Below are 27,640 nucleotides of genomic sequence, written 5' to 3'. Positions count from 1 at the left end.
CTCAGGATCTTATCGTTGTTTATCTTGCCCCGCTGCGTATTACTAAACATAAGAACATAAGAACTAGGAGCAGGAGTAGGCCATCTGGCCCCTCGAGCCTGCTCCGCCATTCAATGAGATCATGGCTGATCTTTTGTGGACCCAGCTCCACTTTCCGGCCGGAACACCATAACCCTCAAACCCTTTATTCTTCAAAAAACTATCTATCTTTACCTTAAAAACATGTAATGAAGGAGCCTCTACTGCTTCACTGGGCAAGGAATCCCATAGATTCACAACCCTTTGGGTGAAGAAGTTCCTCCTAAACTCAATCCTAAATCTACTGCCCCTTATTTTGAGGCTATGCCCCCTAGTTCTGCTTTCACCCACCAGTGGAAACAACCTGCCCGCATCTATCCTATCTATTCCCTTCATAATTTTATATGTTTCTATAAGATCTCCCCTCACCCTTCTAAATTCCAATGAATACAATCCCAGTCTACTCAACCTCTCCTCGTAATCCAACCCCTTGAGCTCTGGGATTAACCTAGTGAATCTCCTCTGCACACCCTCCAGCACCAGTACGTCCTTTCTCAAGTAAGGAGACCAAAACTGAACACAATACTCCAGGTGTGGCCTCACTAACACCTTATACAATTGCAGCATAACCTCCCTAGTCTTAAACTCCATCCCTCTAGCAATGAAGGACAAAATTCCATTCGCCTTCTTAATCACCTGTTGCGCCTGTAAACCAACTTTCTGTGACTCATGCACTAGCACACCCAGGTCTCTCTGCACAGCGGCATGCTTTAATATTTTATCATTTAAATAATAATCCCGTTTGCTGTTATTCCTACCAAAATGGATAACCTCACATTTGTCAACATTGTATTCCATCTGCCAGACCTAGCCCATTCACTTAACCTATCCAAATCCCTCTGCAGACTTCCAGTATCCTCTGCACTTTTCGCTTTACCACTCATCTTAGTGTCATCTGCAAACTTGGACACATTGCCCTTGGTCCCCAACTCCAAATCATCTATGTAAATTGTGAACAATTGTGGGCCCAACACAGATCCCTGAGAGACACCACTAGCTACTGATTGCCAACCAGAGAAACACCCATTAATCCCCACTCTTTGCTTTCTATTAATTAACCAATCCTCTATCCTATCCGATTTTACCTATGCTCTATACTTTACCCTTAATGCCACGCATCTTTATCTTATGCAGCAACCTTTTGTGTGGCACCTTGTCAAAGGCTTTCTGGAAATCCAGATATACCACATCCATTGGCTCCCCGTTATCTACTGCACTGGTAATGTCCTCAAAAAATTCCACTAAATTAGTTAGGCACGACCTGCCCTTTATGAACCCATGCTGTGTCTGCCCAATGGGACAATTTCTATTCCGATGCCTCGCTATTTCTTCCTTGATGATAGATTTCAGCATCTTCCCTACTACCGAAGTTAAGCTCACTGGCCTATAAATTCCTGCTCTCTGCCTACCTCCTTTTTTAAACAGTGGTGTCACGTTTGCTAATTTCCAATCCACCGGGACCACCCCAGAGTCTAGTGAATTTTGGTAAATCATCATTAGTGCATCTGCAACTTCCCTAGCCATCTCTTTTAGCACTCTGGGATGCATTCCATCAGGGCCAGGAGACTTGTCTACCTTTAGCCCCATTAGCTTGCCCATCACTACCTCCTTAGTGATAACAATCCTCTCAAGGTCCTCACCTGTCATAGCCTAATTTCTATCAGTCACTGGCATGTTATTTGTGTCTTCCACTGTGAAGACCGACCCAAAAAACCTGTTCAGTTCCTCAACCATTTCCTCATCTCCCATTATTAAAACTCCCTTCTCATCCTCTAAAGGACCTTAGCCACTCTTTTTTGTTTTATATATTTGTAAAAACTTTTACTGTCTGTTTTTATATTCTGAGCAAGTTTACTCTCATACTCTATCTTATTCTTCTTTACAGCTTTTTTAGTAGCTTTCTATTGCCCCCTAAAGATTTCCCAGTCCTTTAGTCTCCCACCAATCTTTGCCACTTTGTATTCTTTTTCCTTCAATTTGATACTCTCCCTTATTTCCTTAGATATCCACGGTCGATTTTCCCTCTTTCTACCGTCCTTCCTCTTTGTTGGTATAAACCTTTGCTGAGCACTGTGAAAAATTGCTTGGAAGGTTCTCCACTGTTCCTCAACTGTTCCACCATAAAGTCTTTGCTCCCAGTTTACATTAGCTAGTTCTTCTCTCATCCCAATGTAATCTCCTTTGTTTAAACACAAAACACTAGTATTTGATTTTACCTTCTCACCCTCCATCTGTATTTTAAATTCCACCATATTGAGATCGCTCATTCCGAGAGGATCCCTAACTATGAGATCATGAATCAATCCTGTCTCATTACACAGGACAAGATCTAGGACCGCTTGTTCCCTCGTAGGTTCCATTACATACTGTTCTAGGAAACTATCGCGGATACATTCTATAAACTCCTCCTCAAGGTTGCCTTGACCGACCTGGTTAAACAAATTGACATGTAGATTAAAATCCCCCTTGATAACTGCTGTACCATTTCTACATGCATCAGTTATTTCTTTGTTTATTGCCTGCCCCACCATAACGTTACTATTTGGTGGCCGATAGACTACTACTATCAGTGACTTTTTCGCCTTACTATTCCTGATTTCCACCCAAATGGATTCAACCTTATCCTCCATAGCACCGATGTCATCCCTTACTATTGCCCGGATGTCATCCTTAAATAACAGAGCTACACCACCTCCCTTACCATCCACTCTGTCCTTCCAAATAGTTTGATACCCTCGGATATTTAACTCTCAGTCGTGACCATCCTTTAACCATGTTTCAGTAATGGCCACTAAATCATAGTCATTCACGATGATTTGCGCCATCAACTCATTTACTTTATTCCGAATACTACGAGCATTCAGGTAAAGTACACTTATGTTGGTTTTTTTACCTGTTTTGAATCTTAACATCTCCAGTTTTATTCCTTTTAGTATTACTGGGCCTATTCATTGAGCTCCCCTCAGTCATTGTACCTTGTACTGTCGCCCTTTTAGATTTTTGACTATGTCTTCTCTGCCTTGCACTTTTCCCCTTACTTCCTTTTTCTTCTGTCCCTGTTTTACTACCTTCCAACTTCCTGCATCGGTTCCCATCCCCCTGCCACATTAGTTTAAACCCTCCCCAACAGCTCTAGCTCTAGGACATCGGTTCCAGTCCTGCCCAGGTGCAGACCGTCCGGTTTGTACTGGTCCCACCTCCCCCAGAACCGGTCCCAATGCCCCAGGAATTTGAATCCCTCCCTCTTGCACTATCTCTCGAGCCACGCTTTCATCCTATCTATCCTGACATTCCTACTCTGACTAGCTCGTGGCACTGGTAGCAATCCTGAGATTACTACCTTTGAGGTCCTACTTTTTAGTTTAACTCCTAACTCCCTGAATTAAGCTTTAGGACCTCATCCCGTTTTTTACCTATATCGTTGGTGCCTATGTGCACCACGACAGCTGGCTGTTCACCCTCCCCCCCAGAATGTCCTGCAGCCGATGCGAGACATCCTTGATGCTTGCCCCAGGGAGGCAACATACCATCCTGGAGTCTTGATTGCGTCCACAGAACCGCCTGTCTATTCCCCTTACGATCGAGTCCCCTATCACTATATCCCTGCCATTTTTCTTCCTGCCCTGCTGTGCAGCAGAGCCAGCCACGGTGCCATGAACCTGGCTGCTGCTGCCTTCCCCTGGTGAGCCATCTCCCTCAACAGTATCCAAAGCGGTATATCTGTTTTTCAGGGAGATGACCACAGGGGACACCTGCACTGCCTTCCTACTCTTGCTCTGTCTTTTGGTCACCCATTTTCTATCTCCCTCAGTAACTTTCACCTGCGGTGTGACCAACTCGCTAAGCATGCTATCCACGACCTCCTCAGCATCGCGGATGCTCCAAAGTGAGTCCATCCGCAGCTCCACAGCCGTCAAGCGGTCTAACAGGAGCTGCAACTGGACACACTTCTTGCACGTGAAAGAGCCAGGGACAGTGGACGTGTCCCTGAGCTCCCACATCGCACACGAGGAACATGACATGGGTCTGGGATCTCCTGCCATGTCTTAAACCTTAGGTAAACTTATACAACTGCAATTTCAAAAAACGAAAGAAAAATAAATAAATCAGACAATGAAAAGAAAAAAAAAAAGTAAAACTACTTACCAGTCACTTACCAGGGTTAAAAAGCATCTCCTCCTCACGCAGCTTCGAATTCCCAAACTCACTTGTGGTTGTGCCTCACTCTGGCTGTGTCTTCTTTGGCTCACTGGGAGAACTCACCCAGGGTTTCAGTTGCTCTCTGGTTCTCTCCCTGCAGATTATAAGTTACAGGCCAGAAGAAAGAGAGAGAACAAAACAGTAGAGAAAAAGCACCTTCTCCCACTCTACACCGAATTACCTCACTGCACCAAATTACCAAGTTGAACTGGATGTGCCTCACTCCGGCTGTGTCTCCTTGACTTGCGCAACCTTGACAGTCGCAGATGCTACCGAGGGCTAGCAGGGCGCAATAGAAGTCGTCCAGGGATTCCCCCGGGATTTGGCGTCTGGTGGCCAGAAGATGTCTAGCATATACTTGGTTCACCGGGTGAATATAATGCCCTTTCAGCAGTGCCATAGCTTCAGCGTAGTTAGGCGCGTGCCTGATGAGTGGAAACATTTCGGGGCTCACCCTTGAGTGGAGGATCTGTAACTTTCGGTCCTCCGTGGGTGGGTCTGTGGGCGTCCTGATGTAGCCCTGGAAGCAAGCCAGCCAGTGATCAAAGGTGTCCGAAGCGTTTGCCGCGTGGGGGCTCAGTTGCAGACGGTCCGGATTGATGCGGCGCTCCACCTTTCAATATCTTGTCTAATAAATTGATGCACGATCAATTATTGCGAAAGTGAGATTAGAGAATAATCGAAGGCTTTATTAGACAAGATGTGATCCCCAGCAGCTCGTAACAGAAAATGGCTGAAGCCGGGGATGAACACCTCTTTATACCGTCCACTGGGCGGGGCCAGTAGCCAGGGATTTACCCACGTATCTCTAATACAGTAGTACCTCCAACACAGGTACCGTAATACATATGATACGGTCTACCACACTGAAATCCACATTTTTCTTTGAGTGCGCCGCGCATGTGCAGTTCCCAACATTCCACACATGTGCAGCTCTCAATGCGCACTGCACATGCGCGGTTCCCAATGTTCCACACAGCACAGTTCCCAAAGCGCGCTGCACATGCACGGTTCCCAATGCACACCGCACATGCACAGTTCCCAATGCGCACTGCACATGCACAGTTCCCAATGTTCCACACATGCACAGTTCCCAATGCACACTGCACATGCACAGTTCCCAATGTTCCACACATGCACAGTTCCCAATGCACACTGCACATGCACAGTTCCCAATGTTCCACACATGCACAGTTCCCAATGCACACTGCACATGCACAGTTCCCAATGTTCCACGCATGCACAGTTCCCAATGCGCACTGCACATGCGCACTTCCCAATGTTCCACGCATGCACAGTTGCCAATGCACACCTCACATGCGCAGTTCCCAATTTCCCACACATGCACAGTTCCCAACGCGCACTGCCCATGCGCGGTTCTCAATGCGCGCCCCACCTGTGCAATATATTGCGAAATCTGATACACACTCTGCCCCAGGCATTTCGAATAAGAGATTTTCAATCTGGAAATGTCAGACCATTTCCCCACAAGGGCAGTAGATTCATGAGTGAGTCCAGGCTCCATGTAGTTTGTCGTGGCCTACTCTAAGGAGGGCCCTGGGACCAGGACACCAAGTGACAGTCTTTAAATTATATTCGGGAAACATTTCATTTCAAAATATTCTTAATAAGCTGGGTTGAATTTTTTTTCCCTTTAGTTGTTGTAAGGAGGTAAACGCTGGTCACCTGGGCCCAGTGGGGTTCAAACCACTAGTGGTTGAGAGGACAAATGGTTAAACCACTGCTGGATGGCTGCCAGCATTGTTAGCATTGTCGCTCGTCTGCAAATGTTCTTTTTCTGGATGAACTTTCTCCGGAGTTGCAGTGTCAAGTTGTTCCACTTCCCCCTCCATTATTAACTGCACAGCGTGATCCAAGTTGCGTTTACCCACAGGCAGAACTTGGCGCATGTGACGTCCCTCGGCCAACTACACCTTGGTCGGCCCTTCTTTCTGTTGCCCTCCACTTTATCCTCTAGACGAGGTCTCCGTTACCTCTCCGCAGCTCGACTGCACGAATGCCAGCTCTTTTGTTTTATTGAATCAGATAAATGCCTGAATGTTTATTTTTTTATTTTTAGTTATCGCCAGGATATGGGTTGTCATAGAATCATAGAATTTACAGTGCAGAAGGAGGCCATTCGGCTCATCGAGTCTGCACTGGCCCTTGGAAAGAGCTCCCCACTTAAGCTCACACCTCCACCCCATCCTCGTAACCCCACCTAACCTTTTTGGGGCACTAAGGGCAATTTAGCACGGCCAATCCACCTAACCTGCACATCTTTGGACTTGTGGGAGGAAACCGGAGCACCCGGAGGAAACCCACGCAGACACGGGGAGAACGTGCAGATGCACAGACAGTGACCCAAGCTAGGAATCGAACCTGGGACCCAGGAGCTGTAAAGCGACTGTGCTAACCACTGTGCTACCGTGCTGCCTTGTTCAGACAAGGCCTAGTGTTTTGGTCCCAGGAAGGGGAAGTTAGAGTTTTGCTTCGAGCTGCACTCCCCCCAGCGATGCTCCTTCGGGCAGTTCAGGGGTTACTGAGCTAATTATGATGAAGGGGCGGTCGTTGGGATGGTGTGCGCCTTTGAGAGGAACTTTTAAGGTGATGGCGTTCCCAGGACATTGCTGTTTAACATGTTATTTCCTGCTTTTCCTACTCTCTTGTCCTTGCTCCGTGTCTGCTAATCCTCCGCCCATCCTCTTCCCGTGGGTTGGCTGCTTGCCACTGTGTGCTCTGGTCAATCAAAGCGCCCAAGGTCTTTTCAAATGAGCATTTATCTTTTTCATTCTAATCTCTTTGCTCACCTCAGACACTTTCTATTGGAAGAAAGAGACCGCAACATCTCGATTTTAGTTACTTCGACAGAAACATCTTGCAATCGGAGAACACCTTTCATGTCCTCCCGATTGATGTACCATCAATTGAACGCGAGACGAGTTGCTGAAGAAAAGTATGGCTTTAATATACTAGATGTTAGCCCTGCGGTCGATTACAGTAGAAGGACGACCGCCGGGAGTACTGGGTATTTATACCCCGCCCTGGAGGCGGGGTTAACTCAGCCTCTCGACCAATCGGGGAGCCGTCACATGACTGGTCTCAACCAACCGGTCGAGAGGCACATGACCGACCAGGGCCAATGGTAAGCCGGTGTTCTGCTCCAATGGCAGGCAGCTATGCTAATCATACCACCACACCGATGTCCTGCGGCGTTTTGAAGCCAGTTAAGTACTTGATGAAGTATAATAGCTGGAATTCTCCACTTGTTGGGATTCCCTTCTCCTGCCAGCGTCGCAGCCCGGTCGGCGGGATTCCCGGCAGCGTGGGGTAGGTTCAATGGGAATCCCATTGACAAATGGCGGGGCGACCGGAGAATCCCGCCCAATATGGAGGAAACGCGGAAGCGAACTGGATGGTCTCACAATTCTAGAAAGTGAATTATTCCATGTCCATTTGGTTCAATTGAACTCACTCTTCCTGAAAGTCAGAAGGTGCAAGGGGCAAGATTTAGAGGAGATGTACGAGGCAAGTTTTTTTACACAGAGGGTAGTGGGTGCCTGGAACTCGCTGCCGGAGGAGGTGGTGGAAGCAGGGATGATAATGACGTTTAAGGGGCATCTTGACAAATACATGAATAGGATGGGAATAGAGGGATACAGACCCTGGAAGTGTAGAAGATTGTAGAGTAGTCGGGCAGCATGGTCGGCACGGGTTTGGAGGGCCGAAGGGCCTGTTCCTGTGCTGTACGTTTCTTTGTTCTTTGGTTAAACCTTCAAGTCATCCGGCCACAGAATCCAGGCAAGTGGGTATTCCAGTGATCATTAAATAGAATCATGGAATTTACAGTGCATGGGGTTTTATAAGGTTCTATACAGCTGCAACATGACTTGCCAATTCTTATACTCAATGCCCCTGCCAATGAAGGCAAGCGTGCCATATGCTTTGACAAAGAGTCATCGGACTCGAAACGTTAGCTCTTTTCTCTCCCTCCAGATGCTGCCAGACCTGCTGAGATTTTCCAGCATTTTCCCATGTCGTATGCCTTTTTGACTACCTTCTCCACCTGTGTTGCCCCTTTCAATGACCAGTGGACCTGTACACCAAGATCTCTCTGACTGTCAATACTCTTGAGGGTTCTACCATTCACTGTATATTCCCTACCTGCATTCCAAAATACATCTCACATTTGTCTAGATTAAACGCCATCTGCCATCTCTCCGCCCAAGTCTCCAAACGATCTAAATCTTGCTGTATCCTCTGAAGTACTAAATTAATTAATTAGCTATCAAGTGCTCTATAAATTGTTGGACTTGTTGTTTGACGTTATTCTGTTCGCTTTGTGATAGAATACAAGCCAGATTTATAATAAATATTTATAATTGGGGCAGCACGGTAGCATGGTGGTTAGCATAAATGCTTCACAGCTCCAGGGTCCCAGGTTCGATTCCCGGCTGGGTCACTGTCTGTGTGGAGTCTGCACGTCCTCCCAGTGTGTGCGTGGGTTCCCTCCGGGTGCTCCGGTTTCCTCCCACAGTCCAAAGATGTGCGGGTTAGGTGGATTGGCCATGCTAAATTGCCCGTAGTGTCCTAAAAAGTAAGGTTGGGGGGGGGGGGGGGTTGTTGGGTTACGGGTGTAGGGTGGATACGTGGGTTTGAGTAGGGTGATCATGGCTCGGCACAACATCGAGGGCCGAAGGGCCTGTTCTGTGCTGTACTGTTCTAGGTTCTATTTAGATTGAAACAAAGCATATCAAATAGAGTACCGCATGCAAGGTGCAGTGCAGAAACTTACCCAGGCTACTGCGATACCTACCGCGTGCCAAACCCGCAATCTCTGCCGCCTGCAACAAGGGCACGAGATGTAGGGGAAATGCCACCCCAATACAATTCCCCACCAAGTCACGCACCCTCCAGTGAACATGTTACTTTATTGTCGCTGGGACGAAGTGAATGGCGCAAAACCGGCGTCCTGGGGGCCACATGCGGCCCATCTGAGTTCTGAGTCCGGCCCATGAGATATTTTTTTTTTTTTTTTTTTTTTTTTTATTAATTTAGATTAGCCAATTATTTTTTTCCAATTAAGGGGCAATTTAGCGTGGCCAATCCACCTACTTTGCACATTTTTGGGTTGTGGGGGCGAAACCCACGCAGACACGGGGAGAACGTGCAAACTCCACACGGACAGTGACCCAGAGCCGGGATCGAACCTGGGACCTCAGCGCCGTGAGGCGGTTGTGCTAACCACTAGGCCACCGTGCTGCCCTCATGAGATATTTTGTTGACTGTTGCCCACGCACAGGGTTTCCACGTCCCGCTGGTTTCCACCTGCAAAGTCTTTTTCCCGGCCGGTATGACTGACGTGATTCGCACGTAAAGTGAGGGCGAGTGAAGTGAGGTGAGTGCTGATTGCTCACAACATTGACTGTGTGAGAGCCGTGTGCTCCCTCTGCTTCCATCTTGTAATTATTTATTTTGCTATTACCATTTGAAGTTGATGATAGTTCTAGTAATATATCAATAATTAAGCATTTTCTATAGCCCGTTTGGAAATATTCTTTTTTTTGAAAATAATTTTTATTCATATTTTCAACAAATTTTAACCAACAACACGGAAGAAAAGAGAAAAAACAGTAACCCCCCCCCCCCAATACAGAAGCAATAAATTAACAAAAATAATAATTAAATAACGTGGAAACAAATACACATACCCAGTAAAGAACACCCCGCCCATCCCCCCCGCACCCCGGGTTGCTGCTGAAGTTGACCACCCCCTAATGCTCCGCCAGGAAGTCTAGAAACGGCTGCCACCGCCGGAAGAACCCTTGCACCGACCCCCTTAGGGCAAACTTGACCCTCTCCAGTTTGATGAACCCGGCCATATCGTTGATCCAGGATTCCACGCTCGGGGGCCTCGCATCCTTCCACTGAAGAAGAATCCTGCACCGGGCTCCCAGGGACGCAAAGGCCAGAATACCAGCCTCTCTAGCCTCCTGCACTCCCGGCTCCTCTGCTACCCCAAATATTGCGAGCCCCCAACCCAGCTCAACCCTGGAGACAACCACCCTTGACAACGTCTCCGCGACGCCCCTCCAAGAGCCCTCCAGCGCAGGGCACACCCAAAACATGTGGGTGTGGTTTGCCGGGCTCCCCGAACACCTGACACACCTGTCCTCTCCCCCAAAGAACCAGCTCAGCCTTGTCCCAGTCATGTGCGCTCTATGCGGCACCTTTAGTTGAATCAAACTAAGCCTCACGCAGGAGGAGGAGGAATTCACCCTCCCCAGGGCATCCGCCCACGTTCCCTCATCAATCTCCTCTCCCAGCTCCTCCTCCCACTTATCCTTCAGCTCCTCCACAAAGGCCTCTTCCCCCTCCTGCATCACTTGGTAGATTGCCAAAATCCTCCCCCCACGTCCCCGAGAGCACCCTGTCCTAAACCCCCCTTGGCGGCAACAGTGAAAACTCTGCCACCTGCCGCCTAACAAACGCCCTAATCTGCATGTATCTAATGGTGTTCCCTGGGGGGGGGGAGGCCCAACCTTCCCTCCAACTCCTCCAAGGTCGCAAACTTCCCGTCGAGAAAGAGGTCCCCCTGGTACCGTCTGGTACCTGCCCTGTATCGGGGACCAAATTGAAGCCTTTCGTTTGGATGTATTCAACGTCTATTATGTATTTAATCTTATTACCATGAACTGAAGGGACGATCCTTTGAAACTGAGATGAGGGTGGTGAGTCTTTAAGACAGAGATACAGAGGTTCTTGATTAATAAGAGGAACAGAGGATAAGAGGAAGAGGGGCAGCACGGTAGCACAGTGGCTAGCACTGCTGCTTCACAGCACTAGGGTCCCAGGTTCGATTCCTGGCTTGGGTGACTGTCTGTGCGGAGTCTGCACGTTCTCCCCGTGTCTGCGTGGGTTTCTTCCGGGTGCTCCGGTTTCCTCCCACAAGTCCCGAAAGACGTGCTGTTAGGTGAATTGAACAATCTGAATCCTCCCTCAGTGTACCCGAACAGGTGCCGGAGTGTGGTAATTTAGCTCAGTTGGCTGGATGGCTGGTTTGTGATGCAGAACGAGGCCAACAGCGCAGGTTCAATTCCCGTACCGGCTGAGGTTCTTTATAAGGGCCCCTCCTTTTCAACCTTGCTTCCTGACCTGAGGTGTGGTGACCTTCAGGTTAAATCAACACCAGTCAGCTCTGCCCCTCAAAGGGAAAAGCAGCCTATGGTCATCTGGGAGTACGGTGACTTTACTTACTTTAGGAGGGCCACTCATGCGGCCCACTCACTAGCCTGGGTTGCCCATCACTGGTCTAAATCCTGGATTCTCTCTCAACATCGGAAACATAGGAGCAGAAGTAGACAATTCAACCCTTTGAGCCTGCTCTGCTTTTCAATCAGATCACGGCTGATCTCTTCCTGGTCTCAAATCCATCTGTTCCCGATATCCCTTTAACCTGTTTTTTTAATGAAAAATATATCTATCTCTTTCTTGAAACCATTTAATGACTCAGATCCCATCTCACTATGGGGCAGCGAGAGGGGCAGCCAGTTCCACAAATTTACCACCCTCAGCAAGAAGTAGTTCCTCCTCATCTCAGTTCTAAACCGCCTCCCTATCTCTGTGACGTCTCGTTCTAGGTTTCCTCACAAGAGGGTACATTTGGTCAGCGTTTACTTTAACAATCCCATTTTGTATTTTCTACACCTCGATCGGATTCCCTCTCATCCTTCTAAACTCCGGTGAGTATAAACCCAAACTGTTTAATCTCTCCTCATACATGAACCCCTTCATCCGGGAATCAATCTGGTGAACCTCCTCTGAACTACCGCCAATGCCACCACATCCTTCCTCAAATAAGGAGACCAAAACTGGACACAATAAACCCTATACAATTGCAACAACACTTTGGACTTGCCAAATGGAGGGCAAGGACCATTAGGGTTGGCCAACAAATGACCACTGAGGTGCAAATCCTGTGGATGAATAAATAACAAAAATTAAGAACTGGGTGACAAAACCAGTTGTTTTTTAATGCTATCTTCACTCATTGTCACTCAATATCTTTGGGATATGATGCTGAAAGATATGTGTTGTTTTCTTAGCTTCGATTGTTTTTTTCCCGCCCTTAAAAGTTCATCAATGCAATCAGCCCTTAGTTTGCCTTGATGAAAGATGGCCGCCCAGCCCCGCGCGGTAAAGGTGGTGTGTGACACTTGCGCGTCGCCGGATGGTGCCCGGGCGGCCCCGCGGGCCCCGCTCTCGGGTTCCGCCCGGCGACGCTGATGAATTCACGTGACGGCGCGAGCGTGTGCAGCAGTGTGTGATGTCCGTGCGGGAAGATGGCGGACGAGGTGGGCGGCAGGCAGCTGGGCGGCTCGGGCTCCGACTCGGAAGGGCCGCCGCCGGCGCCCCCTAACCCGAGCCGGGGCCCGCGGCTGGTCAAGATCATCAAGTCGGAGACCGGCTACGGCTTCAACGTGCGGGGCCAGGTGAGCGAGGGCGGCCAGCTGAGGAGCATCAACGGCGAGCTGTACGCGCCGCTCCAGCACGTCAGCGCCGTCCTGCCGGGCGGAGCGGCCGAGCGCGCCGGCGTCCGCAAGGGGGACCGCATCCTGGAAGTGTAAGTAACCGGCCCGGGGCCCCGCAAACCGGGGGCGGGGATGGGGGAATACCAACTCCGCCCAGAAACAGAGCCCCCCCCCCACCCCCCCGCCCGGTGACCAGAGGGAGGGGGTATTGGGTGTCTCTCTCTCCCCTGGGTGGGGGGTATTGGGTCTCTCTCTCTCTCCCCTGGGTGGGGGGTATTGGGGGTGTCTCTCTCCCCTGGGTGGGGGGTATTGGGGGTGTCTCTCTCCCCTGGGTGGGGGGTATTGGGGGTGTCTCTCCCCTGGGTGGGGGGTATTGGGTGTCTCTCTCTCTCCCCTGGGTGGGGGGTATTGGGGGTGTGTCTCTCCCCTGAGTGGGGGGTATTGGGTGTGTCTCTCTCCCCTGGGTGGGGGTATTGGGTGTCTCTCTCTCCCCTGGGTGGGGGAGGTATTGGGTGTCTCTCTCTCCCCTGGGTGGGGGGTATTGGGTGTCTCTCTCTCCCCTGGGTGGGGGGTATTGGGTGTCTCTCTCTCCCCTGGGTGGGGGGTATTGGGTGTCTCTCTCTCTCCTGGGTGGGGGTATTGGGTGTCTCTCTCTCCCCTGGGTGGGGGTATTGGGTGTCTCTCTCTCCCCTGGGTGGGGGTATTGGGTGTCTCTCTCTCCCCTGGGTGGGGGTATTGGGTGTCTCTCTCTCCCCTGGGTGGGGGTATTGGGTGTCTCTCTCTCCCCTGGGTGGGGGTATTGGGTGTCTCTCTCTCTCCTGGGTGGGGGTATTGGGTGTCTCTCTCTCCCCTGGGTGGGGGTATTGGGTGTCTCTCTCTCCCCTGGGTGGGGGTATTGGGTGTCTCTCTCTCCCCTGGGTGGGGGTATTGGGTGTCTCTCTCTCCCCTGGGTGGGGGTATTGGGTGTCTCTCTCTCCCCTGGGTGGGGGTATTGGGTGTCTCTCTCTCCCCTGGGTGGGGGTATTGGGTGTCTCTCTCTCCCCTGGGTGGGGGTATTGGGTGTCTCTCTCCCCTGGGTGGGGGGTATTGGGGCGTTTCTCTCCCCTGTGTGGGGGGTATTGGGGGTGTTTCTCTCCCCTGGGTGGGGCTATTGGGTGTGTCTCCCCATGGGGGGTTTTGGGGGTGTCTCTTTTCCCTGGGTGGGGGGTATTGGGTGTCTATCCCCTGGGTGGGGGTCACTGGGTGCCTCAATCCCCCCTGGGTGGGGGCCATTGGGTGCCTCTATCCCCCTGGGTGGGGGCATTATTGTGCACTCTACTGCACTCGAAGCAATGCACTCGACTGCACTGCCAGCAGAGGTGGTGGAGTCAGAGTCATTAGGGACATTTAAGTGACTCTTGGACAGGCACATGGACAGCAGTAAATTGAAGTGGTGTAGGTTAGGTTGACCTTAGATTAGGATAAATGGTCGGCCCAACATCGTGGGCCGAAGTGCCTGTGCTGTTCTGTATTCTGCTGTATAATTTGGCATTGTTTCTGTGATATGCACAAGGTTCTGTCTGTATCGTGCTCTTGAAACGTCTGCTCCAGGTATCCGTGCTTTAGCCGCCCCTGCTTGGCACGGTCCGCTCATAGCTTGCAGTCATTGACTGGGAGCTTGTTCTTGAACACCTCTTGCTGTTATTTTACTGACTTTAGCCGCAGACTAGACGTTTTTAAAATTTAGTTTGAACACTAGCAGATCAGGGAAATGATGGTGCTTTGTAAGTGACAAAATGAAGTCTGTAAACTTTAAACTGAGACTTTGATGTGTGACTCTTGAATTATCTGGTAAAATTATTAATATTACTTAACCAAAATTGATGGCGTGAGGTTGATAAATAACTTCACCTGATGTAAATGACCTGAGCAGGTTGCTGTTGGAAACCAAATTAACTGCGATTTCACCCGTTTAGCCATTTAGATATCTCACATATAGTAATTACACAGCAGCTCCGGAACCACAAAGATTGATGAGTTTGTAAGAATTTAATCTACGCTGCAATATTAGGCTCTGCTACTGATCTTCACATTACTAATTTATGAAAAGCTAACGTGAAATAATAGCATGTTGCCACCTTGGAGGTGTCTGTTTGGTTTATTATCTTCTGAAGGAGCCGTCTACTTTCATAGCCCAGCCATTCCTCCTTGCCTTTTGAGATCTTTCTGTTCACAAATATGTTTTCACTCCCCTCCTGTAAGCAACTGTGGATCCTGCTTCCATCACACCTCTTGTTGACGGAACACTCCTTACTCTGCAATCTTCCTTGGTTCGAAAATAGTTTGGATGCCGTTGCTCTGTTATGGTACAAACGGACCAGCTCAGTTTGTAGTCATAACCTAAAGGGATAAGATCAACTGAACCGCATCTCATTATGATGGAGGGCTACAGGGTAATGGGAGTGGCACTACCTGGGGAGCTCTGTCAAAGAGCCAGCATGATCACAATGGACCGAATGGCCATCTCCTTTTGAATTCTGGTCCTGTTTGTTATACAGGGGCTGTTTAGCTCACAGGGCTAATCGCTGGCTTTGAAAGCAGACCAAGGCAAGCCAGCAGCACGGTTCAATTCCCGTAACAGCCTCCCCGAACAGGCGCCGGAATGTGGCGACTAGGGGCTTTTCACAGTAACTTCATTTGAAGCCTACTCGTGACAAGCGATTTTCATTTCATTTCATGTAGAGTGAAAAAAACTGGGAGCAATCGACTTGTAAGCAATCCTGAAAGTGCAGAGAGGTGGTTTGATTGTGTTAGTGTGCAACCATTAAAAAAAAAACTCTGTTTAATGGCGTTTTGGAAAAAGACCGCATTGATTTAAAACATGTTCTTGGGTGGCACAGTGGTTAGCACGGTGCCGAGGACCCGGGTCACTGTCGGTGTAGAGCTTGCCCGTTTTTCCCGCGTCTGCGTGTGACTCACCCCCACAACCCAAAGATGTGCAGAGTAGGTGGATTGGCCACACTAAATTGCACCTTGATTGGAAAAATTAAAAAATATTCTGGGAACTGTAGCAGTTTACCATCTTTTTCCCTAACCCTCCCACTCCTGGGCTGTGGGTTAAGGTGGTAGGTGACTCGTCCCCGTAGCCTCAGCTGGTTGAAGTTGGCCGCCAGGAGGCAACTGAGGGTCGTTTGGGTGTTCAGTGGATAATGCGCCTGTTCCCAGCCCTCCCACTGCTGCCCCCGTTCTCTGTTGCAGTAACAGGGCTGAGATGGGGAATTGAGCCCTCTGGGTCCCAGCACCATCCCCATACCCCACCACTGGATCGGTCGCCCATGACATCAGCCCATTGAAAATACCAACGCCGCCTTCTCTTGTTCCCGAGGTTTCAGCCTCATTCAGATCTGTTAGATGGAAATAGTTCTTGCTGCTGGCAGTGCACAAGGGGAAGGCCTGGCTCCAATCTTTGAGAACACTGCACTGTGTATAATTTCGAAATGAGGCAAGCCTGCCTCTTGCCAGTTGATATTTGCAGACTCCTGTGTGTTTATACATCATTTCTTAAAATGCCCAGCATCCTCTGGAATTGGCTGTGTTGCAGAGAATGCTAAATAAAGGATGGAAAAGAGCTAGCTTTTATATCGAGCCATTCCTGATCTCGGGATGCGAGGGTCCGCCCACAGCACATTCAGCACTGACTTCCTTTCGCCCTGTCAATCGGAGAGAGCTGTTGGAACCCCATCTTCAGGGAAAGGCTTCTTTAAAAGTGTTTCACAATCATGGAAGTACTTTTGTTGTAGTGTCGGGAATTGTGTCTGATAACGTGTGCTGCAAGTTCCCACAATCGTCGAGAAATGTGTCCGATAATGTGTGTGCTGCAAGTTCCCACAACTGTCGAGAAATGTGTCCGATAATGTGTGCGCTGCAAGTTCCCACAACTGTCGAGAAATGTGTCCGATAATGTGTGTGCTGCAAGTTCCCATAATCGGCAGTCTGACAGTTGTAAGATGGCCTGTTTTTGGCGATGATAGTTGCAGGTTCAGTATTGGTCAGGATGCTGGGGAGAGCTCCCCAGCTCTTCAAAATAGTACCGTGGAATCTTTAACCAAACTAAGGAGGCAGCCGAGACCTTGGTTTAATGTTTTTCTTTTTTAAAAATAAATTTAGAGTAGCCAATTATTTTTTTTTCTTTTTCCAATTAAGGGGCAATTTAGCATGACCATTCCACCTAACCAGCACATCTTTTGGTTGTGGGGGTGCAACCCACGCAGACATGGGGAGAATGGGCAAACTCCACACGGACTGTGAACCAGGGCCAGGATTTGAACCCGGGTTCTCAGCGCTGCAGTCCCCCCTCAGTGTAGCACCTCCCTCAGCACTGCACTGGGAGTGTTAGTCTAGATTGTGCTCCAAGTTTCTGAAGTGGGGCTTGAACAACCTTGTTTGGGGGGGGGGGGGGGGGGGTGCTGTTTATCTGTGCTGATCTATAATGAGGCAATTCTCCCTTTCGGCTTCCCACAGAGAAGAAGCTGAGAGTAGGATATCAGTGCTTTTGGGTCTGATGGGATAGCGGTAGCTGAGATTACAGCGGTAGTGTTGTAAGAAGCTCAAGTGCCCGATGGTGAAGTCCCATGCGATCGATTAAAAGATGTTTGCTTTGCTGTTTTTTTTTTAAGCGTATTGTGGTGAGCCACAAAATGTGCAACTCGTGACTATAGGACAGGACAAGCCTGCAGTACCCAAGCTGCAGTTTACCACCTTTCAACTTGAGCACTATCTTACCTAAAATGCATTAAAACTCTGCTCATCTGAAGCCTGCGAACTTTGTCATCATTCTTAACCTTCAGATGTCCTGAGACTGACCCGCCATCCCCAGAGTGCAGATTAGCCTCTTGTACTAAAGCTATATAGAGCATAGAACTGTACAGCACAGTGCAGGCCCTTTGGCCCATGATGTTGTGCCGAACTAGTCTGAAACTAAGATCAAATCAACCTACCCCCAGTCGTTCTAGTGCACTCCATGTGCCTATCCAATAACCGCTTGAAAGTTCCTAAAGTGTCTGACTCCACTACCACAGCTGGGAGTGTGTTCCACGTCCCAACCACTCTGAGTAAAGAACCTACCTCTGACATCCCTCCTATATCTTCCACCATGAACCTTATAGTTACGCCCCCGTGTAACAGCTACATCCACCCGAGGAAAAAGTCTCTGAACGTCCACTCTATCTATCCCCCTTATCATGTTATACACCTCAATTAAGTCCCTCTCATCCTCCTTCGCTCCTTATTTAAATTTTCCTACTTGCTGCCGCTCGTTTGAAGTTGAGCGCAGTGACAATACGGAGTGACAGAAGTCATCCTTTAGCCAGAGTTACTGAATGTTGTCACATCTGCACTATAGTCTCACACGATACCAGTCAGGAGGCAGTCATGCCAGATTGCACAGCTGCTATTGCAACGTTAGCAGCAAGGTTCAAAGTAGAAAAGAGAGTTGGAATGAGGAATAGCATTCCCGGCACGTTAATAGACATTCACTCAGTTCAAATGTGAACTGCGATTTGCAATAGGGGCTGGTTTAATACAGTAGGCTAAACAGCTGGCTTGTAATGCAGAACAGCCAGCAGCACGGGTTCAATTCCCGTACCGGCCTCCCTGAACAGGCGCTGGAATGTGGCGACTGGGGCTTTTCACAGTAACTTATTGAAGCCTACTTGTGACAATAAGCGATTATTGTTAGGATGGGACTTTTCCTTTGAAAGGAGCACACTGCTCCTCCATTTGAGTTGTGTGGAATAAAATGAATGTTCTCTAGTTGGCTGGGTATGGTCAGTGGGTATCCCAGTACTCTGACTTTAGCTTTTCACCAAATATACATTAATGGCTTGAGTGAAAGAGCACGGCTGGGAGGCACAGTAAGTCGTTTAAATTGGAGCAGGAAGTTAGAAGCAGACACCAAGTGAGAGGACAGAATGATGGCACGTACAGCCTGATGTGTGGAACTGCAAGGACATCCATTTTGAATCTGGGGAGAAAGATTTAGAATATTTTCTAAATGGTGAGTCCATTATTCCTGGGGCGGGTAGCATGTCAGAAACATTACCAGTGTTTTGCTTTGGGGTTGGCGAAAATACGTAACCGTTTCTGTGATCTCTCTCCATCAACCTGCAGTGTCGCTGTCGCTGATCTCAACCACTCTTGTCAGAATGTCAGCCTTCTGCCTGAACTGACCCTGCTTCATTCTCTGGGGAAATTACCAAGATTGATTGGAGCAGGTTAGTTTGGCCATGCGACATGCAATTGAGGCCAGGGTTGTTTATCAGCATGATCTGACACGAGTGCAGGTGAATTGTACTTCCAGTCCGTACGTGTCGATGTGCAGCACTTGAGGTTATAATGTTACACTCATTTTCCCTCCAGGCTGTACCGTTCACGTAACCGTGGGAGCATGAACTTGTCTCTTCCTGCGCTTGGCGGCAGTGACTGTGAATGCTACCTGTTCTAACGCAGAGTGACAGGGAAAGGCTGATTCCACGCAAGGCTTTACATTTGTCGGGATCCAATGATCTGTCCACAGCAGGGGCTAAAGGTGATGAGCTCCAGATTTCTCTGAACCAGCCTGATTGCTGAGAGTGGTTACGAGGTTGCCTGTTGCCCTGGCAACCGTTACAAACCATTTCATGGTGCAGAGGACCCTCGTACTGAATTAATTGTTTTTAAAAGGCAGCCCTGTTTTCCCTTCAGGAATGCTCGATACCTCCGCATCTCTCTGAATAAACCAGACGGGCATTTAATGGCAGCAGTGCAGATATATTTCTGCGATCGCAAATCGAATGAACTCGAAGGGACTGTCACTGGTGTATTGTGCATGTTGTGCTCAGCGGAAAGATTGACCCGGCTGTGCTGTGTGTGAGATGATCGCTGCCTTCCAGCAGTAGAATGCAGACAGTATGTGGCCCCTTCCTCTCGATGAAGAGAGGCAAGGGTTTGACGGTTCTGCTTCTTCCCAGCCCTGCTTCATGAAGAAACCTTCAGTCGAGCAAAAATAAAAATTCAGCATTAGGGAGCCTGTCCAGATTTCCAAATGCTTTTACCATTCAAGAGAAAAGTTTTGTTTTCGGTGCATTTTATTAAATGCTTCTTGAAGATAAATAAATGACAGCACTGTTGTTCTATGCACCAATTAACTGCAGCCATATTGAATAAATACATAATTATCCAGTTTAAATTTGGAAAGCAAAGCAAATCTATGGCAGATGGTGCCTTTATGCTAGAGTAGATACAATAATGTGTATTAATATAGCATTTTTAACGTGGTTAAAAAGCCCCAAGGTACTTCACAAGATCATTATAAAACAAAGTGTGACATATGAGTCATGTAAGGAGATATTAGATCGGACGACCAAGGAGGTAGATTTTTGGGGGTAATGGAGGTAGATTTTTGGGGGTATCTTGAGGGGGAAGAGTGAGGCAGAGGTGCGTAGGGAGTGTATTCCAGAGGTTGGGGCTGATGGCTGAGGCAACTAAAGCCCAGCTATCAATGCAAGAGCAATTCAAATCAGAGATGTGGGCGAGGCCACAATTAGAGGAAGGTAGATCTGAGTGTTGGAGACTGGAGGGGAATGAAGAGGTAGAGAGGAATTAAATGTAGGATTTTAAAAACAAAAACAAGGATGAGAATTTTAAAATCAAGATCATAGAATCACTGCAGTGCAGAAGGAGGCCATTTGGGCCATCAAGTCTGCACCCACCCTCTGAAAGAGTACCCTACCTAGGGTCAGGCCCCCACCCTATCCCCTTAACCAAGCAACTCCACCTAACCTTTTGGACACTGAAGAGCAATTGACCATGGCCAATCCACCTACACATCTTTGGACTGTGGGAGGAAACCGGAGCACCCAGAGGAAACCCATGCAGACACGGGGAGAACGTGCGAACTCCACACACACACCCAAGGCTGGAATTGAATCCAGGTCCCTGGAGATGTGCGGCAACATTGACCAAGAGCTAGTGTAGGTTGGTGAGCACGGGGGTGATGGGGTGGGGGGAGGAACCTGACATGCTGCGAGTTCTGGGGCTGTTTAGCTCACTGGGCTAAATCGCTGGCTTAGAAAGCAGACCAAGGCAAGCCAGCAGCACAGTTCGATTCCCGTAACAGCCTCCCCGAACAGGCGCCGGAATGTGGCGACTAGGGGCTTTTCACAGTAACTTCATTTGAAGCCTACTCGTGACAATAAGCAATTTTCATTTCATTAAGATCATGGTCTAAATTATCATCTTGGAATCAAATTCAGCTTGTAAAATGAACTGCAAGGTTATGATCTCCATCCGTTTTGCCCAATTCGCCCTATACTTGTCATCTCCATGTTCCCAATGTTCATTTTATTGGATCTGTCATATCTATTTGGCTCCAAATGAAAGTGTTCCCACTGAATTATCCTAACCCGCGGTTCCCCTCCAATGCTGAGTGTTTACACGCTCTTTATGCATGCCATATAACCCTCAATTTCAGTAATTCCAGTTAAACCAATTCAGTTTCCAGTCAACTCCAATTGAGCACGAAAGTACTTCTGTACCACTCTAATTCGATTACATAATTCAATTCTTTCTTGACACAAAAGTGCTTTTGAATCATCGGAAGTAGACTGTCTTCTGATTTTATTGTTTCAGATTATCATGAGTTGTTTATAGTTTTTGCAACTAACCTGTTGAACTTTTATATTTAAACAAAAAAATTAGAGCACCCAATTCTTTTTTTATTTCATTAAGGGGCAATTTAGCATGGCCAATCCACCTACTCTGCACATCTTTTTGGGTTGTGGGGGTGAGACCCACTCGGACACGGGGAGAATGTGCAAACTCCACATGGACAGTGACCCAGGATTGAACCCGGTTCCTCGGCGCCGTGAGGCAGCAGTGCCAGCCACTGTGGCACTGTGCCGCCCTAAACTTTTAAAAGTGCTAAAATGCGTTGCCATATGTAATATACCAGTAGCTGGATGTGCATCTGGTGCAGGGAGCCTTGGTTCCTGATTGGTTTCCCCCTGATGTTTTTTTGCCACATTTTGCGTTAACCTGTTTGCATTTATACTGGAAAATATCCACGTAAACAAGTATAATTTTCTTGCCACTGGGGGCTGAATAATGCTTCAGCCCCTCGGCCTGTGCTCCAAGCAACAAAATCTCTGCCTCCCAAATTGCCCTAAATTTAATTATTTATCGCTATAAAATAGTAATATTTTGCAAGAACACTGAGGGAGTTACATCTCCAAACCTGGTGCAATTATTTCCTACTCCTGATTACTCTTCATGTGAAGATTATAATTAATCTCTGTACATAGGGTGGTACAGTGCCTCACAGCACCAGGGACCCGGGTTTGATTCCGGCTGTGTGTGACAGTCTATGTGGAGATTACAAGTTCTTATCGCTTCTCCGACTTTTGGCTAAGATGAACTTGAGGTCCGGTGTAATGCCTGGATCTGATATGTCTGTCTCGTGGAGACCATGAATTGGATTCAATTTGAATTGTTTTTTGGAGCAGGCAAGGAGCTGGATTAGGGGTTTGCCGCTGTCCACACTCTTGAGCTCTGGCTTTGTAACTCTGATAGAGTAACAAAAAAAAAGAGATTGCGAGTTCTCCCCATAGCTATGTAAGTTTCCTCCGGGCACTCTGGTTTCCTCCCACAGTCCAAAGATGTACTGGTTAGGTGGGTTACGGGGCTAGGTTGGGTGGACCTGGGTAGGATGCTCTTTTGGAGGGTCAGTGCTGATTCAATGGGCCGAATGGTGGCATTCTGCATTGTAGGGATTCTATTATCTCAGCAGTATATAATGCATATTTTATAAATACCATTTCTAAGCTTTGTGTCCATTCAATATTATGTTTACATTATTTTAGGGGCAGCACATTGACGCAGTGGTTAGCACTGCTGCGTCACGGCGCCGAGGTCCCAGAGTCGAGCCCGGGTCACTGTCCGTGTGAAGTTTGCACATTTTCACAATGTCTGTGTGGGTATCACCCCCACAACTCCAAAAGATGTGCAGGGTAGGTGGATTGACCACGCTAAATTGCCTCCTAATTGGGAAAAAAATGAATTTTGTATTCTAAATTTATAAAAAGAGTTGACATTATTTTGATGTCAGTAAACCAGTTTTTCTGAATTTGTACATGAAACAATGTTTCATGCCGCTAGGGTGGCAATTGTATTTTGGCCCTCATTGTAAAGGGGCTGGTGTTTCATGGTAAGGAAGTCTTAGTGCAATTGTACAAGGGTTTGGCAAGACCACACGTTTTTACAGTTTTAGTCTCTGTAATCTGTAATTCTTGGTTTTGAGGTCCACTAGACTGATGCCTGAGGAAAACCTTGGCTGTACAACTCTCTGGAGTTTGGATGAGAGGTGATCTATGAGGGTCGAAGGGCCTGTACTGTGCTGTAATGTTCTATCTCCAGCACAGAGGACCGCAACTGCTCATTGTGTATTCATTCACACAATCTCACAGTGCAGAACAGGCCCATTGGCCAATCTAGTGTGCTCCAACACTTGAAAAACACCCGACCTACCTACCTAATCCCATTTGCCAGCACTTGGCCCATAGCCACGAATGTTATGACCTGCCAAGTGTTTATCCAGGTACTTTTTAAAGGATGTGAGGCAGCCTGCCTCCACCAAGCTTTCAAGCGGTTATAGGATAGGCATATGGAGTGCACGAGAATGATTGGGAATAGGTTGATTTGATCTTGGTTTCAGACTAGTTCGGCACAACATCGTGGGCCGAAGGGCCTGGAGTGTACAGTTCTATGTTCTACCACCCTTCCAGGCAGTGCATTCCAGAACGTCACCATTCTCTGGGTAAAAAAGCTTTTTCCCCACATCAACTAGGGGGAACAGCTACTCCCTATCCACCCTGTCATGCCCCTCAGAATCTTGTACACCTCGATCAGCTCGCCCTTGATCAAACGGGTCATCATTGATTTTTTTGGAGCAAGGTGAGCGGAGGTGGCATGGAGTAGACCAGTTGTAAATCAGCCATCTTATTGAATGGTGGAGCAGGCTGGAGGTTCTGTGTACTTCATTTTCTAACAATTAAATTTGTGTCCAACTGACTTTTAGTTTTTATTGCCAAAATGAAGGAAGTTCATCGAATATTCCAGCGTAGAAGGAGGCCATTTACTCGATCAAAACCCCTCAAAAGTTTGATGTTTTGATGGTGATTGGATGTCCCAGCAGATGTGCAACTGAATGTGCCGAGGCAGTTATTTGGGCTGAACAGGCACCTGTGTGCTTGATGGATGTCCAATTTCTTGAGTCGATCCTTCCATCAATCCAGTTTGTACTCTTGCTTATTCAAATATGGCTTCTTTCTATCCAGGTGTATTTAGTCGGGAGTTACTGCCGCGGTGACCCGGAGCCGGAGCTTAGGCCGAGGGGATTTGTGTCATCTCTGTTGTAAGGGTCCTGCAGCCGAACTGGTTTGGTCAGTCTTCGGTCGCTTAATTGGCATGCATCTCTCCACACAGAGTGACAATACAATTCCCAGCTCCAGTGGAGAGGTTTGGCTAATCTTTCCCGTCAATCAGTGCTGTAAGAGATGAGGATTGGTTTTTATCATGTAACTTGTCTGCAGTCATCCTTGACAAATGAATTATTATGTAACAGCCCTCCGACAGCATTTTGCTGGAGAAATTGCTCCGTTTTTTTGACGTTGTTGCAGTTTTAGCATACTGGGCTAAATCGCTGACTTTTGAAGCAGACCAAGGCAGGCCAGCAGCACAGTTCAATTCCTGTACCAGCCTTCCTGAACAGGTGCCGGAATGTGGCGACTAGGGGCTTTTCACAGTAACTTCATTGAAGCCTACTCGTGACAATAAGCCATTTTCATTTCATTTTAGACACGAGCCCTGTTTGCTGTAGTTCTTCGAGGCTCTTCATGGACTCCAAAGGCTGTTTGCTGTAGTGGGTTGTTTAAACTGTTTGCTGAGTAAATTGGCTTTGCTGTAAAATACCCTGGTTTCTGAGAGTACTCTCGAGTCCCACCCCACACCGAAGTATTGACTGGCATAGTGGTATTAATAGACACTGTACAGATCTACAGCACAAAGAACTTGGCACTGACGCATTCGAAGAGGCCACAGGGAGGGGAATTTGAGAAAACAAAGTTCTTTCCAAGATCTTCAGCGGGGCAGTGCGGGGGGAACTTTACTCTGTATTTATTGTTTTTTTTTATGCCGCCACAGGCTATACGGACTTCTTCCCTTACCTGAACAGCACAATGTTCCAGTGACTGGAACTGTTCAGTGTCTTTTCAGTCAATTTTATTTCGATAACAAAATTGCACATCAGGGTATTCCTTTTTTAAAAATAAATTTAGTGTCCAATTAATTTTGTCCAATTAAGGGGCAATTTAGTGTGGCCAATTCACCTACCAGGCACATCTTTGGATGGTGGGGTGAAACCAACACAAACACGGGGAGGCATGTGCAAACTCCACACGGACAGTGACCCGGAGTCGGGATCGAACCTGAGACATCAGCACCATGAGGTGGCATGGTAGCATAGTGGTTAGCACTGTTGCTTCACAGCACCAGGATCCCAGGTTTGATTCCTGGCTTGGGTCGCTGTCTGTGTGGGGTCTACAGATTCTCCCCGTGTCTGCGTGGGTTTCCTCCAGGTGCTCCGGTTTTCTCCCACAAGTCCCGAAAGGCGTGCTTTTTCGGAGAATTGGACATTCTGAATTGTCCCTCTGTTGGGCTGGTTTAGCACACTGGGCTAAATCGCTGGCTTTTAAGGCAGGCCAGCAGCATGGTTCAATTCCTGGACCAGCCTCCCCGAAAAGGTGCCGGAATGTGGCGACTAGGGGCTTTTCACAGTAACTTCATTGCAGTGTTAATGTAAGCCTACTTGTGATAAAGATTAAAGAGTGCTAACCAGTGTGCCACCGTGCTGCCCCCTAAAACACTTTTAATTGTAAATGTTTTTGGGGATTTTATAGTGAATCAGAGAAATAACGTTGATTGTGAATAAATTGCTTTACAAATGCAGATTATTTTACTTTGAGCGTCTTGTTTTTGAATAACATCTGAAAAATCAACAGTGAAATGAAATGAAAAGTTATATTAAGGTGTCTAAAACATTGCGCAAAAAAACTGTGGAACGCAATAGTGCCCATGGGTCCACTTGGCCATCCACCTGTTATTTAGAATCCATAGAATCCCTATGGTGCAGACGGAGGGCATTCGGTGCATCGAGTGCACCGGCCTTGCAAAAGAGCACGTCCTATTCGACTGGGCGGAAATGGGAGCACCCGGAGGAAATCCACACAGACACGGGGAGGACGTGAAAACTCTGCAAGACTGTCACCCAAGGCTGGAATCAAACCAAGGTCCCTGGTGTTCTAAGGCAGCAGTGCTAGCCCCTGTGTTGCCCTATTTTACAGTCTTGAATCGTGATGTAACTGCAAGGGAAAGTTACCTTTCATGACTTGTGGTCTTCCTAAAGCACTTAGCAACTAATGAAATACTTTGAAGTGCAGTCAGTGTTGTACCGTAGGAAGCCAATTTGCATGTAGCAAGCTCCCAGCTTTGTTAAAATAATCAAATAATGTGTGTGAGTGCTCTTTGTTGGGGGATAAATATTGGCCAGAGCCCTGTGGGGAATAACTCTCTTGCTTTTCTTTGAATTGTGCCATGGAATCTTTTGCGTGACAGGGCTGACGATACCTCACTTTAGCGTCATGTCTGCACCTTCAACAATGCAGCGCCACTCCCTTAGTACTACACTCGAAGAATTCGCCAAGATTATGTGCTTAAGGCTCTAGTGCGATTTGAATGCGCAACCTTTCGACTCTGGGTAGGGAGAGCAAATGTTACCAACTGAACCATGGTTGACAGTTTCATTGTGCCTCATGATACCTCCGAATTCTCTGGAGCGGCCAGCTTGAACACTGATTCCACAGGTTAAGAGAATCAGTTCTTCTGTTTTAAGGATGAGAGTTTGTGATCAACAACTGAAGAATCCAGAACATGATATAACCGAAGGTATGATTGATGTCCTTCCATCTGTAGGACATGATGGGAACGCAGCCACAGAACTGAGGTCAGATGAGATCATCTGTATGTCTCATGATGGCTGGACAAGTTGATACTGGAAAGGCAAAGTCTGCCGCAAGTGCCACACATGAAGCTGCCCTCCGACTGTGCCACGGGATAATCTCTGCTGATGCCTGCTTTGCTGGGCTGGCGTTAGCTTTGTAGCCTCAGAAACCACATGTCATCGCGGTGGCAAATTCCTGCCCACAGCCGGTGCTGCCATTTCCATTGATCGTCAACTGGAATTTCCCCATTTATGAGGGCTTTCATGTCTCTTTTGACAGCATGGGGCTGGTTTAGCACAGGGCTAAATCGCTGGCTTTGAAAGCAGACCAAGGCAGGCAAGCAGCGCGGGTTCAATTTCCGTACCAGCCTCACCGAACAGGCGCTGGAATATGGCGACAAGGGGCTTTTCACAGTAACTTCATTTGAAGCCTGCTTGTGACAATAAGCGATTTTCATTTCATCCTCGAATCTGCGCTTCGAGGAACAGGCCACCTCCCCCGTGGAGCATATCCTTGGATATGCAACCACCTTCCATCCTGTGCACGTGCCCAAGGCACAGAAACCTTCTTTGCTTGATGTTGGGCCGATAAAGGGCGGCTGCATTGGTGGCTTTGTCTTTCCATGTGATGCTGAGGAAGCATCACAGACACTGGCGTCGGGGGTTGTTGAGTCTTGATAGGGAACTGAAGGTCTCACTGTCTAATATAATGCTGCTGCAAATTTCATGCTGGGTTCAGCAATGACGTTCTTTGTCTTTGTGA

General features: G+C 48.0%; 1 protein-coding gene across 2 annotated transcripts in view; it reads left to right on the top strand.

Annotated features, from left to right (window-relative positions):
* Nucleotides 1-12,591: 12,591 nt before the first annotated feature.
* Nucleotides 12,592-27,640, top strand: part of LOC119956909 (sorting nexin-27-like) — a 139,726-nt gene continuing 124,677 nt past the window's right edge. For both annotated transcript variants that reach the window (XM_038784469.1, XM_038784470.1), the window contains exon 1: nucleotides 12,592-12,901. In XM_038784469.1, the coding sequence (XP_038640397.1) occupies nucleotides 12,621-12,901 (281 nt within the window). In that variant the 5' untranslated portion in view covers nucleotides 12,592-12,620. The remainder of the gene's footprint in view (nucleotides 12,902-27,640) is intronic.

Source organism: Scyliorhinus canicula, chromosome 24 (genome assembly GCF_902713615.1).
Source record: "Scyliorhinus canicula chromosome 24, sScyCan1.1, whole genome shotgun sequence".
Classification (NCBI taxonomy): domain Eukaryota; kingdom Metazoa; phylum Chordata; class Chondrichthyes; order Carcharhiniformes; family Scyliorhinidae; genus Scyliorhinus; species Scyliorhinus canicula.
Note: the sequence above shows the minus strand (reverse complement) of the source record. Positions and strands in the feature narration are given on the sequence as shown.